The sequence below is a fragment of the Mustela nigripes genome, chromosome 4 (genome assembly GCF_022355385.1).
Source record: "Mustela nigripes isolate SB6536 chromosome 4, MUSNIG.SB6536, whole genome shotgun sequence".
Lineage (NCBI taxonomy): Eukaryota > Metazoa > Chordata > Mammalia > Carnivora > Mustelidae > Mustela > Mustela nigripes.
In genome coordinates this window covers 31,838,054-31,854,893 of record NC_081560.1, presented here as the reverse complement: position 1 = coordinate 31,854,893, position 16,840 = coordinate 31,838,054, and the positions used below count along the sequence as shown (strand labels likewise).

At 42.1% G+C, this 16,840-nt stretch overlaps 1 protein-coding gene across 2 annotated transcripts in view; it reads right to left on the bottom strand.

Annotated features, from left to right (window-relative positions):
• CTTNBP2 (cortactin binding protein 2) overlaps positions 1-16,178 on the bottom strand; it is a 148,914-nt gene extending 132,736 nt beyond the window's left edge. For both annotated transcript variants that reach the window (XM_059396520.1, XM_059396519.1), the window contains exons 1-2: positions 15,974-16,178; positions 4,324-4,431 (exon numbers count right to left, since the gene is read on the bottom strand). In XM_059396520.1, coding sequence (XP_059252503.1) covers positions 4,324-4,431; positions 15,974-16,054 — 189 coding nt within the window. In that variant the 5' untranslated portion in view covers positions 16,055-16,178. The remainder of the gene's footprint in view (positions 1-4,323; positions 4,432-15,973) is intronic.
• Positions 16,179-16,840: the final 662 nt, after the last annotated feature.

The window sequence follows — 16,840 nt, the reverse complement described above, 5'->3', positions numbered from 1 at the left end:
CTTAACAGGTTAATTATTTAATTAAATTTAACTCAAAAAGCTCTGTATCTATTGTGGTTTTCAGAAAATTTAGCATATTCTCAATTAAACTTCACAGTATTTTTCTCTAAACATCATTCAGCGATCTATTTAGTCAAAGATTTATTCCTACTTTTTGTGGATGAGGGGGTATCATTCATAGAATATTTCTTATGCAGTTAAGACATATTTCAGTTAAGCAGTTCATATTTTCCAAAAATGTACTTTTTAAAATATGATCCCCCCCATAAAAATGAATCTCCTGAACATTACATCTGTTATAAAGCCAAGGAGTTTTACTAGGCAATATTTTTACCTTAAACATGAAAATAGTAAATGTACCAAGATATGTATTATAATTTCATAATACCCTCCCCCAAATCATATCTATGAATTGTTCTGAAAAGCTTATTGCCATCAATCCAATAATCTATGATTTTTTATGTTTGGCTCAGGTCATGACCTCGGGGTCTCAAGATCAATTCCCACATCAGGAACCACACTGAGCATGCTTTTGGATTTTCTCTCTCCCTTCACTGCCACTGGAACGCTCTCCCTCTCTCAAAAAAAATACATCAAGGTAGCATGATTAAACAAAGTAAAAAAGCTTGGTCCAAAATATTTTTTTTTAAGATTTTTACTTATGTGACAGAGAGAGTGAGATTGCACAAGCAGGGGAAGCGGCAGAGAAAGGGAGAAGCTGACCACACTCCCTGCTGAGTAAGGAGCCCAATGCAGGGCTTGATCCCAGGACCCTGGGATCATGACCTGAGCTGAAGGCAGATGCTTAACCAACTGAGCCACCCAGGCACCCCTGAAATATCTTTTTAAAGATTCCAAAATTCTAAAGGATTTAAATGCCTCATAACACAATCATTTCTAAATTTTCCTATAGTCCATGGTACATATTAAGTTTAAAAATATTTCCCACCTTCAGAGAAATATTACTTTTGACATTTTTTTAAAACAAGGTGTATTTCTCTCCCAACTGAATAACAACATACTGATTGGACAGATTTTGAATTTTTAATTCGGGAATATGTTTATCTCCTAATATGAAATAAAATTAAAAGTTCCACATTCTCTCTATTCCCAGTTTTTAGCCAGTCACTAACCTATATTCCACTGGTGACGGAAATGGCAACTAAATGACACATCTGGACTCAAGTAGGTATTTCCCCAATTTCACTAGTTCCAGTGAATGCCCTCGAGGAAACAATCAGTAATTGACCACCGTGAGTCTATGACAGGTATACAAAAATCATATCCTCTATTCTTAAAAACATAATCACCTAAATAAATCAATCACAATTCTCAAGTTTAAAAAATGACAAAAAGCTTTAAGAATCTCCAAACATACCAACTTCAAGGATGCTACATTTTCAACCTGAGATTAAGTCACAATCTCTCTGGGATTCCCTTGTGTTTGCTTGGATTTTAATACATGAACAACATGCCCAGTGCTTCTCCACAGGGGCAGCACCCTAGACAGTGATCTGTTAGCACAGTGACTGGCACCTAGGAGGCAGGGCTAAGTGTGTGCCACATCCAGGAACTGTCTCAAGTCCTCTGGAACTTTCAAATGTCCCTCTAGTCATTCCTTTCAGTAGAACCTTCAGTTCAGAATGATGACCTGAGCTAAAGAGTAACTCCTTTTCACACACAAACAAGTTGTTTTAATTTAGTTTTAACAAACACAGAATTTTCCACGGACTCCGCTTCCATGTAAATGTGTACTTATTTTTTTTTTTTTTTTTTTTTTGTAAGTGTGTACTTTTGTTTGGAACTTTACCAAGAGTCATTCACCATCTCAGGAAAAAAATCACCTCGTGCACAGCAAACCCACTCACTGTGTCTGAGTCTCAGTACAGCACACTTGGATCAGGATTCTTTTGCAATGACTGCATTTAGGCAATGCTACAAACAGGCACCAATTGCTGCTTCCTTTATCATGTCTTCCACGAGATATACCTGACCACTTATATACTGAAATGTGTGTTTTGTTATACATTACTTTCCTGTTATTTTATGTCACAATTAGGGCAGTGCACTGGTTATTTTTAACATAACCTACTTACATGCACACTTATCCATACATTTCACTGCAGGACAGTAAAAGAATAATATAAAACATTTTATTTAAAAAAAAAAAGCAAAACAAAACAAAACACACCACTAGATCTGGAGGGATGCAAACCACTGACCTAGACTATGTAGTAAGGCTCCTCGCAATGCCAACATTCCTTGATTCTATGAAAAACTTTCAGTTTGTGGGACACCTGGGTGGCTCGGTTGGTTGGGTGGCTGCCTTCAGCTCAGGTCATGATCCCGGGGTCCTGGGATCGAGTCCCATGTCGGGCTCCTTGCTCAGCAGGGAGCCTGCTTCTCCCTCTGCCTCTGCCTGCCTCTCTGTCTGCCTGTGCTCACTCTCTCTGACAGATAAATAAGTGAAATCTTAAAACAACAACAACAACAACAAAACCTTTCAGTTTGGCAAGCCCTCATCATTAGCAGGCCTTTAATTCTACTTATATTTGTAAGTATTGCAATTAAGTTAAAAAGAGAAATAAATAGGCTTGCTCAGGTGATCACAAAAACACAGGATCTGCTAAAGGTTCAAACATTCGAGCAAGTAGTGGGAAATGCCCCAGGAGCTGATGCCTTTTACAGGTTAGTACAAAGAGACAGAAAAATCCCTAAGGGAGAACTGGAGCTTTCATATCCATTTGGTCTCAAGAGTCTACACTATTGGCCTCACAGGGGACCCTCTTCTCTCCTGAAGTGGAGTGGAATACATGTTAGTGATCCACTGCGCTAGCATGTCTCCCACCAAGTTCATTAGTCAAGAAAATACACATTGGCAAGTAATGGGAATATTTCCAATGTGGAACGAGAGGAGTCCGTCTCACAACCAAACTGCACTCAAGTCTACTTAGCAAAGTTTGCCATTCAGAAAGCACACCTTCAACTTGTTATTGGCTTACAGGTGGTAGAACTCTACTCCCATTTTTCAGAGGCAATCGTTCTCTGTCATCAGACTAAGGAGTAATCATTACCTCCACTGTACCAATTTCCAGTCGGTGAAAGTGAACTATAGCCACCCCTTCCTCACACAACTGAATTCTCAGCATGCCCATCGTCTCCATTATGTCTGACAACACACCATTAGTATTACCTCTTTCCCCCACTATATTAGCACCCATAGGCAGCAACAATTGGACATCCACAGGTTTTCCTATGTTAAAACAACCTCCTAAGACAAAGTCTGAGGACATACTCCATAGCGGGGGCGAGGGGGGAGACCAAGACCACATTTCATACATAATAAATACAGCCATTCTGGCCAAATGACCAAAAGCCAGGAAACAACTGATTATATACAAAGTATTTCATATAAAAGAAAAAAAGAGAAAAAAAATGCTTGGGTTTGGTTAATATACCAAAACAAGTACACGATTAAGAACAACTAATTATGTGGGGCGCCTGGGTGGCTCAGTGGGTTAAGCCGCTGCCTTCGGCTCAGGTCATGATCTTAGGGTCCTGGGATCGAGTCCCGCATCGGGCTCTCTGCTCGGCAGGGAGCCTGCTTCCCTCCCTCTCTCTCTCTGCCTGCCTCTCCATCTACTTGTGATTTCTCTCTGTCAAATAAATAAATAAAATCTTAAAAAAAAAAAAAAAAGGACAACTAATTATGAGATTGTGCATCAAAAAAACATGATTTTTACAGAATTTTGGGTATCCAAGTAATATATTAGAAGATAATACTTCACAAGTTATAAAAATTTCAAAGTTCCTAGAAGATCAGATGAAAAAGTAATAAAACTATGTGAAAATATACACGTAGCTTTTAAGAGGGATATAGTTTAGTTTTCAACTCTTAGAAGTTTCGGAACATAAGTCATTTATAATTTACATAGGAAGGAAAAGCTCTATCTATTATCAGTAATATCTTTTACAAATGACTCATAATCTTTCCTCTCTGACCTCACATACATGTATATGATACCAAATTTCCAATTTTCTAAACACTTATTACCAAATAACCACATGAAACAATACAGCTCAAGTCTCAAGCTTCCCACACTAAACAGTTCAGTCTCGATCCCCACCGTTAGAATGACCATCTGACTTCAGTGTTTGGGTTTATAAAAATTATGGGTTGGCATTTGTGTTGAGGGGCACATTTTAACCAGATGTAACATTTTAAATCTACCTGGTTCAAAAATTAAGAAAGGCAGCTTTGTCACTGGCCCTTCAAAAAAAGGAAACAATATCAAACAGGGCTGGGCCCTAGGAGCTCCTTACCCGCAGGGCCTCGATGACCAGGTCTCTGGCCTCCAGCTCCCCTTCCATCACGCTGAGGAGCATTCGAAGCTCTGATTTACTGAGGGTGTCCACGTCAAACTCTTTTTTCTGTAACACAAATATTTAAAAAGCAATGAAAAAGCTATTCATAGGACAATACACGTCTTAAAGGCATACAATGGATTGTTTTTATCTCAGTGGCTCAACAAATCTTAGAAGCACAGGGGCCCTCTTCAATAGCAGAGAATCTATGCCCAGACCTTCTAGGAGGGGTAAAAACTATTAAGGCTAGAGTCCCAAATCTCTTCATTAAGGAAATCTATTTTCCCAGCCTGCCTTGCACACCTGGATTCCAGATCTCTTCAAATTGTGACAGTAATTTAAAGTCTCCAGAGTTTCTATCAAAACAGGCCTAGTATATGTTCAGGAAAAGTTGCAGGGGAGCAAAGAAAGTATGAGAATGTATTCCTAGAAGGGCCCCAATGCAGAGGCTCCTGGGAGGTTATTATAAATTCTGGGACATCCAATAATAACAGGTCATGTTTATAGAACACTGCAGCAAAGGTAACCAGCTGGCAGGCTACAGCCAAATCTGGCCTACAGATGTGTGTAACTTGGGCCTCAAAGTGTTTTTTTTTTTTTTTTTTACTCAGCCAGCATTTTTAAAAAAAACTGAAGATGTCACCAAAAAATACAGATCTCTGGTTTCTCTTCAGAACAGAGATAACTGGTTAAGCCCAGATTCACATTCTCACACGGCAACCATCTACAGAACCAAGTAGCAGTCCCTTTAGAAGGAACATGCTCTTGCCTTTGCTGCCCTGCTCTCCCTGTCTCTCACAGACACAGGGCAGGCCTGTGTACTTCCAAGAGGCTGAGCCCACCACCCACATTTAGTCAACTGAGCCTGTGGTCAGGTGAGTCTGGAACCTGCTACGTGGTGATCAAATGCTTTCTTAAGCAATGCCTCTATAGCTTCTTGCCATTCCAAAAGTAGGCCAAGACTACAGTAAGTAAGCTTTCCAGAGACTCAGTTCCACCACAAGGTATCAGCACCATGACCCAAGGATCACGAGCCTCATCCATGACTCTTCCAGTTCCAGTGTCTTCTCTACATTCCTTCCCTGGTAACTGCATCAAATCTCTCCTCTTTAAATCCCACTGATGTACCACTGATGCCCAATACTTTGGTCTCCAACTCTGCCTTCTCCTTTCCTGACAACTTTATAAGCAGGTCTTCTGGCAGCCAGCTTAAGAGAAGCTCAACCAGAGCGCTCACAGCTCGGCTTGGGTGAATCCACAGGTGGAGCTCCCTCTACACACGCAGTCCACGCTACCCACCTGGGCAGGGATTCCTTTGATAACCCATCACCTGCAGAGGGAGGGCAACGCATGTTCATTCCCAAATGCCTCAGAACACCCAACCTCAGAAGCCATTCCTGAGGCCATTTCAGAACATTATTTCACATTTGCGTAGCATCCCAATGGTTTCCAAAGTAATCGAGAAGAACCAAGTCTAATATGTAAGATATAATCTCTATTTGCAGCTAAGAAAACCACAACTCAGAGAAATCAGGTAACATACCCACATCATTCAGCCAGGAAATGACAAAACTACACCTAAGTGCTATGACCTTTCTACACACTTTACCAGCATAGGGACAACATTCCTGAGATGAAAAACAGTGGCATCCTATCCATCAGCTAGTAAGAACCAGCTTAGCACCTGGAGACTAATAATGACTAATAATGACCTTCTATTAACCTTGTGATGACATAGAAGTAAACATGGCAAGCCCATAAATGATTCCAGGACTTTCAAACAGGCATAACCAGAACTGGCTCTTTCTCGGTTTCAAAGAGACCTTCTAGAAGGAGATAAAAGTACAAAGGGGAAAGAGACCAGAACTAGCTGGTTCTCCAAGGAAAGATTTTTAAAAGGGTCTTCCTCTTAAAATTGTTCTTTTTTGCATATATATTAGAGAAGTTATTTAGAAAGGCAGGGGCTCAGGATGAAAAGAGAGAAAAAGAAAAACCTATGCAAAACCTAAAGGAGAAGCTATTTCTAGGACGCCCTTGCTTAGAAAGTTAACTTAAGAGATATTCCCTGTTGGGGCACCTGGGTGGCTTGGTCAGTTGAGCTTGCGACTCTTGGTTTTGGCTCAGGTCATGATCTCAGGGTCCTGGGACTGAGCCCCACATGGAGCTCCGTACTCAGCATGGAGTCTGCTGGAGTCTCTCCCTCTGAGCCAACCCCCTCCCCACTCGAGTGTAGTTGTGCTCTGGCTTGCTCTCTATGGAATAAATAAATAAATCGGTAAGAAAAAAAAATCGAGTTTGCCTATAAATAGTAAAATCTAATATACTGGAGCTCAAATTCTGCTCCCACTATATAACTGTGTCACATGGGTCTTTAACCCAATTGTTCTCAAAGGCAGGCAAGCATAAGAATTCTGTGGAGACCTTGTTAACAGGGACTGCAGGACCCCATCTCTAGAGTTTCTGATACAGGTCTGCAGGGGAGCCTTAAATTCAACTTTATAACAAGCTCCTGTTGCTTCTGCTGGTTCAAGGACTATACCTGCACATTTCTGTATCTTAACTGATGTGTTTTCTCATCTATGTAATGCATATCCTAACACTAACCCGCAAAGTTCTTCTGAGCATTAAACAAGAACACATAAATGAAGTAAGTGCTAAATAAAAGCGGTGCTTGTTATTATTCAAGCCGAGAGCACCCAGATGTTTTATGTAGGGAGATGTGGGCTATTGGCTATAAGCCTATTTCTTTGAGTATCTACCAGCCTAAGTGCAATAAAAACTCAGTTTATTGACTGTGATGAAAGACAGACTCTTTTATCCTGCTTTTTCCCACTGAGATGGGAGAGTAAGCTGCAATTGTTATGAGCTTTAGAAGGTAATGTTTTATTAATGCTACTGCTGGTTGTTCTAAAGATTTTAATTAATTGTGTATTTTATTGTCCTTGTTTCCCCGAAGCTTCATAAGCAAAGCACTCCTTTTTAAATACTAATAAATTATGAAAGACATTGCCAAGATTCTGATTCATATCAGAGTCAGGAGTGCTTGCCCTGGTTCCATCATCATCAACATTACATGTGACCTGCAACCAACACTTCTGTTTTTTAATATATCACCATCAATAAAAAGGGAAATTCATTAAAATAAAAACCAGTTATAAGGGTTTCTGCTAAACCATTGATTAGGTTACACAGAATGTTTAAAAAAAAAATCATGTTTCCCATCACAGTGATGCACTATTTCAAATATAGAGTTTGTTTGCCCACCAGCTACTCTCTCTCCCCTATGCTTCTCACCCCTGGGCCCTCACTAAAAACACTACTGCCTTCTGGCCTTCGAGAATAAGAATATTATCATAGTATTTTCAAACTGTCGTTCTCCAATGTTTGATGTTTCTGTCCACTATTCTGGCAAAACAGAGTATATGAAACCATGTTAGAGGTCATTTATTTTACAAATCAATTTGAAGCACGTCAGTATTTTTAGAAATATAAAAAATCCCAAATGCAAAAATCCCAAGAAAAAAGTATGTCAGTTTCTTATGAAGTGGCATTTATCTGACTTGATGCATGTATGGTACAAAAGTACTCAGATATAGAAGAATCATTAATATTCTTTGGTTTAAGAACAAAATAATTGTTCTAAATCTTTTATTTTTTAAACCACATTGAGGTGTCATTGACATACAAAATGCTGTACATATTTAATATGTACCACTTTATGAGTTTGGAGAGATAGGAAACCATCACCATAATATAGGCCATAAACAAATCTATCACCTCCGAGTTTCTTCCTACCTATTGTGGTTTTTTTTGATAACTTTTATATTTTTAAGAGGCAAAATAACTTGATAACTTAATTTTCAAAAAAGAAGACAAGAGAGATCCAAATGCTACCACTCACATAAAAAATCAGGATCTTTATCAGTACATCCATGAAAACATGACACCTCAGACCCCCAACAACAAAATCACAGCAGACATGTTCACAGACCGAGATTTATTATTAGTGCACTTGTTTTCCTTAATAAAGAAAACCCAGATCTCATCTTTAAGTGAAAGCAAGGTACTAAAAAAAAAAAAAAGAAAAAAAAAGAAAGAAAGAAAAAAAAACCCAGCTAGATTGCAACTCTAGAGGCCACCCCTCTGCCTGTCATGTTTGACGGTTGCCAGGAAAAGTAGTCCAGGAATAGTACTTAACACCTAGTTTTAAAAAAAATCTGACAGAGGTAGCTTAAACTAATCCAGAGTTTGGTCATCAAACTAAGAGCCTTCTTCGTGACATAATACGAAAGAAGAGACACAACCCCAAACTCGTACTGTTCAACACAGAAGTCTTCAACAAGCTCTAAATCACTTGCAGTGGTGTGGGGAGGGCATTCTTCCAGATTTTCTTATACAGGCTCAGAGACAGAGGGAGAAGACAAAATGAAACCTAGCTGAGTTAACTCATCTTCAGCTGTCAGAACTACATATAGGCCAATACCAGTTTCCTCCACTACCACTCCATACCCTCACCTCTAGGGGAAAACAAACAAACACACACACAAAAAACAGAAACAAAACTAAAATAAAAAACTAAAATAGTGGGTTTTATGTAAGGAATTTCAACAGTCACAGCCCAATAGGGCCAGAAGATACTTACCCATATCCTTTCAAAATTAAAAGGGTCAGAACATTGATGGTTGCCAGAGCATTTAAGAGATTAGGCGTCACAGTGGCGGAAGGACCTCCCAGATCTTTGTCCAAACTTACCAGTTATGGTAAAAATCTAGTGATCAAACACAGAGCCAGATATGTTCTCTGGTACTTCCCACAGACACCGAGAGTACCTCTTCCAATTTCAAATCTAGTGGGCTACCCTACATTTGATCAGTGAGTCGACCACATGGGAAGGAGGTGAGGTACCTGAGAAAGCCAGTGGGCTAGAAGGGCATTAATTCATCTCTTTGGACCTCAAGTTTCTCAGCAGTAACATAAGTATGTTGTACTAAGTGACCTCTAAAATCTCCCCCAGCTCCCAAATGTTCTGATTTCACAGACTATCAGGCTAACTAGATTACTGGACTGAGGAAATTTAGGTCATTCCATGAAGCCTCTGAGAAACAGTTGAGATAAATTGATTTTGCCTCTTTGCTCTGAAGTTACAGAAATGTATTTTCTTCCCAGTCTAATAGGGCATGCTAATAATTAATAAGGTGCATTTAGAACTTCCTATGTAAGCAAGATTTATAACTCAGGGATGAGTAAGAGGCTGTAAAGAAGGGGAAACCAATGAAATCCATCTTGAAATTACAAGGAGAAAATAAAAAGCTGAAGACTATCATTGACATGAAAAAAAAAATCCAACTTTCCAGGTACACAGAACATTTATAATGTTAAAATATGAATTCATACAGTTATATGGATTTTCATGAAAAAAAGTACATTTTCATGCTCTAAAACTACTTCAAATCTCTGACATGACATCCTGCTTTGAGATTATTCCTCCCGATTTCATCTATTAAGAGGTTTACTTACAGGGTTTGCATAGCTTTGATTTTGTTCTTCCTAATCCTTTGTCCTCTAATTCGTGGGACTCCTACTTTCTTCAGGACAGAGCTCACATCTCACTTCCATAGGTCTTTACGGACTCCAGAAATCTCTCCTTCTCTACACTCAGTCTTACTGTCTGTTCTAGTACTTCATTTGGCAATTAATCATGTCTTGCCTTGTGTATTTCTCATAGTCTATCTTAATGCTCTATTTTTTTCACCCCTACTAGAAATCGGAGGACAGCCAGAGTATTAAATCCTCACATTATTCTACGTAACATTCACGCCCATCCACATTTGTCATAAATCATCTAGAGCAATCTAAAGTAGGGCCACTTGGTGTGGGACTTGAAAGCAACATACTGAGAACTTGGGGTCAGCTCTCCAGGGCCTTACACCTCAAATCAACCCCCCTGCCTGAGGTCTTTCATGCAAGACAAGCAACTGAGTATGCTGGAAAGAGGCAGAACTGACAAGTAAACAGAATGTCAGGAAGGAAACCTGGCAGTGGATATAACTAATTCTGAGTACAAGAAAACTGGAATGAAAAGCAGAGAAATAGCTCGGGCGAGGGTGACAAGCTCTGATAATTAAATGTGCCTACGTCCCTTTTCCTCCTTTCAGATCTCCTCTCTGTCTCCATTTCCTCTTTGGAAAAAGAAAAAGAAAAAGACCACATCTCAGATAAAACACATTCCTATTTCCATTCTAACTCAGCTTTGCCATGTTCTATGAGCCCTATATGGGACATTTCCACATAGGAACTAGCATCCAGATCCAATAATTGCCTTAAAGAAGCGTATCATGCATTGAATATCAGCTTGATTATCTGTAGGTGGCGAATGGCAGCATGCTGATTTTCAAATGAGGAGGCTGAGACATAGATGGCTAGATGATACTCTTACAGTTGCAAAGGCCTTCTGTGGAATAACTCAGGCCTTTGGAATCATCTTTTTGCCTTTTCAATGAAATATAAAAGTGTCAGAAGCAGGGTCGCCTGGGTGGCTCAGTTGGTTGGACGACTGCCTTCGGCTCAGGTCATGATCCCGGAGTCCCGACATCGAGTCCCGCATAGGGCTCCCAGCTCCACGGGGAGTCTGCTTCTCCCTCTGACCTTCTCCTCACTCATGCTCTCTCTCACTGTCTCTCTCTCAATAAATAAATAAAATTTTAAAAAAAAAAGTGTCAGAAGCAAATCATTCATTTTTGCATAGTGACATTAATTTAGTGATATCGCTTTTACTATAAAAAACCTTTTAACTCCATCCTTAATCTACCTGGTTATTAACTAACAATTTCAAGTGTAATTTTTTTCCCTAAAAATCAGGATTTCTCCATACATGGCATCGTTTTGTGCACAGCATTAATATGATCTCATTATTTTTATGCAAGTTATTTATAAAAGATGAATACATCTTTAAAAATCCTTTGATTTCAATGTCATCATCATCTTTCTCACACCAGTTTTCCTTTTTTTTTTTTTTTTTTTTTTTACTTAATATCTAAGAGACAAGTTTCCTTTTCCATATTATACAAGTCTTGCAAAGGAGCCCCAGTAGAGAATAATACAACTGAGTACATTCAAATAGTCTTTTCTAAAACAACACTCAGATGTGCTTAGGTGGCAAAGTATATGAAGGCAGAAGGGAAAGGAACTGCTCCATCTTTCCTAGGCACATTTTCAGTTTGAATTCTAGTCCCAGATTTCTGGGCATGAGCAGACTATGCCAAAGCTTTGCCTGTCTTCCTGTCCAATCTTCCCATTTATTCCCTTTTCCTGTTTCCAAACTCCCTTTCATTTCTGCCTTGACCCCCCCCCCTACCAATCATCCCCTCCCTCCACACCCTGGTGGGTGATTTGACCTTGGCTCAATTATAGGAAGAATTCAGGATGGGAGGGATGTAGTTACCATTCCCAGCCTCAGCCATGATTGTGCAGAGAGATAATCTAAAGGGAAAACTAATAGTGTTGGAAATTAATGTTTTTAAAAATCTGTGAATCTGAAATGTCCCTGAGAAAAGCAGCTTGGAAAGAGACAATATACAAATAAAAATAAGAACAAAAACAATCAGAACGTCAGGGTCATCTTTCAGAAACAAGAAAAGCTCTGTAACATCTATGATGTTAATTACTACAAATCATAGGGCAATAGTTGCATTACACTCTAGTAACACACAAAGTAAATTTCCCAATTAGCCAAACAACAATAAGTGTTAGGACATGACTTCTTGGTGAGCGTTCATTTTCTTCATTCCATATTGGTGAAACACCTACCATATATTTGCCTGGCACAGTGCTTTTCCTTTGCTTTCCTTTATTTTATTTTATTTTTTTTTAAGATTTTACTATTTATTTATTTGACAGGAAGAGAGATCACAAGTAGGCAGAAAGGCAGGCAGGGAGAGAGAGGAAAGCAGGCTCCCTGCCAAGCAGAGAGTCCGATACGAGATCCCAAGATCCTGAGATCCTGAACTGAACCGAGGGCAGAGGCTTAACCCACTGAGCCACCCAGGCGCCCTTGCTTTCTTTTAGAAACAAAATTCACACTGCCTTTCTTGAAGAAGTCTGCTCCCTTCCAGCTCCAGCCCTGTGTCCATAAGATCAACAGCAGATATTTGTAAATGGATGAATAAGTACTCAGTCTGTGAAACATTTTCTCACCTCATAAAGTTACATGAAATACAAGAGGAAAGAACCACCTGGCAATCTAGCCTCGGCAGGGATTCAATCACAGAGAAGATAAATGCTTTTCTCTAAACAAAATTGCTCCTATGAGCAATGTAACAGCAATGATACCAGCACCAATAAGAAGTCAAAAAACAGGCACAGAAATATACATTATTTAAGATGAAAAGGAGTGAAAAGCATCCTGTTGAAAAGCATCAGTTATATTTCAGTCTACTTCCTCAACTTCTAACCTATTTTTCTAAAATACACTGTTGCAACTAAAGTTGAAACCTCTGTGTTCATCTTTGAAGGCCCCTCATTTGTGCCACAGGCCACCTTTCACAGAATCCTAAGAACAGTTATATGGCCCACAGCTTCCTGCAGTCTTCACTTCCAAGTCCCCCTTCTATCTCAAGGCCTAACTCAAATGCCATCCTTCTGTGGAAGGTTTCCAGGGTCCTTCCACTAGGGATCCTTTCCATGACTCTTCCTCTTGAGACTCCTAATTATTTGTGCCTTTCATGACATCATCATGTCTGACTTGATTCCTGGCCATTTATCAGTTTCCACCATTGGAATGGGATGTGTTACTTTTTATGGCAGCAAAGATGTTACTCGTGATGCCACCATTTTGGTAAGTGGACAGTAATGTGTTAAGTCTAAATTATCTACTTTTTGCATATTATTTGCTCCAGAAAAGTCCTGAATGACAAGAATGTTGATCAGCCTCCCAAACACAGCTCTAAAGAGATCTCCATTTTCCCTTCACTCTTAAATTCTTTGATGACAATAAGAAAAAGCAGGAAGATTTCTGTTTTCCATACTGCCTTATCCATTAGGAGTTATTTTCAGAGTAGAAATAGCAATATAGCCTATAAAAGTCATCACATTTGGTTGAGGCACTGAAAATAACCCAGGTTTCTCGGCATGGTTCACAGCAAAGACTATTAATATGATCCTACTGAATACTGTAGCTGTTACCCAGCTTTACACTTGGGATGCTTTCAGGATTTAAACAGCTAAGAACAAGGATCACAAACTAAATTTAAAACACTCCACTGAAAATCACATTAAGCTGAAAACTATAAATTAAACTTGTCTCTAAGCAACAATCTAAATAGTCAAAACTTAGTGAAAACACTCACTTTCAAAAATAGCCTACTGCTTTGGAGTCTCCATTGGCTCATGACTGCCAAATGTACATATAAAAATGCATAATATGTAAACCAATTTGAAATGAAATAAATCTCTAAAATGAAAAAAAAAGCCACCTATTCCCTAAAAATTAAAAAGAAAAAAAATGTTAAGTCCTCAGTTGCCATGAATCCAAAATGCATAAAAATATCTTTGATTTGTAATCATTAGGTAAGAAGCTTTTAAATGACAAATATCATTCTTCAATCCAGCTTTAATTTAAATATCAAGCTGTAAGTCAAGTGGCTGATACAGGAGGACCATATGTTATTAAAAGTAAAATGCCCAGTTTACTGCATAATAAGCCACCATCAGAATTTTGCTAATAAGTTATTTTTAAAAACTATTAGATTAAGTGTCCTTATTGCATCCTCCAAGGATTGTACAGAAGTAACAAGTTTTACTTTCACAGATTTTTCCGTGGCTATCATTAACCAGGGTGAAATTACAAAATCTCCACCTAATGTGCAGTGAAAAGTCAGACTCCTGAAAATTCTCAACAGCAGAAAGGGAACAGAGGCCTTGTTAACACAAAAATCTGGCGTCCAAAATCCTGTTTGCAATCTAACCAAATAAAACTATACATAAGCTACAGACCATAAATCAGATGTTTGTGTTTGGTTTAATTGTCAGGTGATGATTAAAGACTCGCAGTAATAGGAAAAAAAAGGTTGTTCCAAGTCGATTAACCAAACTCAGCCTTCCTGGGCAACAAACACACACACCCCTACCTCTTTTTTCCCTCCCCTCCCTTAGCATCTCATGGGGATGAAGGTACTCAATCATTTGAACTTCCCAGAGAGGTCTGTGTTGTCTTAATAGCTAGCTTATCCTTACTGTATTTCACAAAAGGGAACTGACTCATAGCATCACAAGCGAGCAGGTTTTATTTGAAATCTTAAGTTCATGTTTTCCATGCAAAGAATGAAAAACCAGTTTTCCTAAAAGTTTCAGATTAAAACTTGCAAGTTTCACAAGCGGAAATCAACAGCCCTCCTCTTTCTCCGTTTTGCCGTCCCTCCCTGTTTCTTTTTTCTTGCCCAGGCTCAGCTCAAGCAGCCTCCTCCACCTCCACATCTCTCCTCTCCTTCTCCAGAAAAGCCCTACGTCCCAATAGTGAGGGAAGAAGTTCCAACTGCCCAGATGATTCACACCTGGCCCTTCCTCTGCTGCTAGTGCACTGACTCTGTCCAGGAAAGAACTGAGGGGCGTCCAGGCTCTTCTCAGTCCACACCACCCGGGATCTCCCGCTACAGCAGCGGGACCGCGCCAAGGGTGGGAGGCGCTCCCAGGGCTGCCTTTCTTTGCAGATCCTTGCAGCTCCTGCGAAGCTGCTTTTCAACTCCGAAAACGTTTCCACCCAGGAAAGGTGGGTCCAGCCCTTCCCCCGAGGTAGGGACTGGAAACCACCGTTCAGTCTCCGTGCACCCGGATACTGTGGGGCCGAAAGTGGGGTCAGCGTTAGATGGAAACTCATTAGGCTTCTAGATCCCAGCGAAGAACAATGTGTGGACACTAGGTGCTCAATCTCCCTCCACCTTGCCTGGGCACCTTCTTGGGAAGAACGAGAACACCTTCCCACCCCGGCCCCCCATCACCAAGTGATGGGGCAGCATGCAGCTAGGACCCGAGGCTCCGACGCTCAGCGGGAGGCAGCAGCGCCCAAAGCCCGACACCGGGCCTCTCTAAAGGGGCCTCACGCACATGAACACACACACACACAATGGGCATCCCCACACCTGCCTGGCGAGGACCCGTCTCCCCGCAGCTGCCTTCCTGGGTCCGCTGAGAGATGCCAGGCAGCCCCGAAACACTCGCCCACCACCACGCGCGCAGCAGGAGGCGAACAATGGGGGGTCAAGTTCGCCTAGAAGCGCACGCCAGCCCCCGCCCCTGACCAAACCCCACAGCAGCTGAGGGAGTGGGCAAAGGGGTCGTACAGGACAGACGCAGGGAGCCCCAGAACCGGGCGGCCCAGGACTGCTTCCCGCAGGGCTGGGGAAGGACGGGAGTGATCCCGAGCCCAGGAGGCCGCCTCACCCTCCTCGACCCGGGCTCCAGCCGTGAGGCACCGCAAGGAGGGGGTGCCCAGGGGAGGGGGCGCCCCGGGGAGCCCGGGCTTGCGAAGCGCCCCGGGGTGCAAGCCGGGTCCAGCCCGAGCCCCAGCCCTCGTCTACGCTCTCCCCGCGCCCACCCCGGGACCTCGGTCGGTTACCGCCGCCTCCGCCGTGGCCCCCTCCGCGTCCTCTGGGGCGCGGGAGAAGTCGGGCTCGCAGCTCGCGCCGTCCGTCGCCATCTTCCTGTTCTAGCGGATCCGAATGCGAGCTCGGAGCGGTGGCTCCGGGTTCAGCCCTCTCGGCGCGGGCGGCGCTTCAGCCGCTGCGGTCCGGGGACGCGGGCGCTCGCAGCCCGGCCGCCGCTGCCGCTGCCGCTGCCGCCGCCGCTGCCGCGCTCCCTCCTCCCCTCGTCACCGCCCCCGCCGTCTTAACCCGCTGCGCGCCGGAGCGCCGCCCGCCGCCCGCCGCCTGCCGCCCGGTCCCCGCCCCGCCGCCCGCGCCCGGCTGCCGGCCATCAGCAGTGCGTGGAGGGAGGTACGGGAAATGGGCACGCGCCCAGGCCCGGCTAGGAACCCGCGGGAAGAAGGGGGAACCAGAGCCCTGGAGGAGGTGCAGGGAAGGGCCCAGTAGGTGATCTCCCAGCGCAGTCCCCACCAACCCTGCTGCGTACAGAGCAATCCGATGAAACGTCAAGCCATCCAGATTCTGAATTCTCTGTACGGTCAAGGGAGAGCATTTAGTCCCCTCTATCCCACCGCTAGGAATCACAGAAGGCATCCTTTTCTTTCTTGGATTTGTTTGTTGTTGGCTTTTGGGTTTTTTTGCGAGACTGCCACCAAGGGCGTGTTTCCCCTCCTGGTGTATACATCAGGCTTTGTTCTGTTCTACCGTTGCCTTGAGTCCTTCTCCGAAAACGATCAACTCCCAGATCAAAATGTGTCTTGCAATTCTTTTTATTCCGTGGCACCCGACCCCTTGGCCTATTCTTTTTTATACAACCTCTTTTTCAGTTAAGGTGGAGCAGG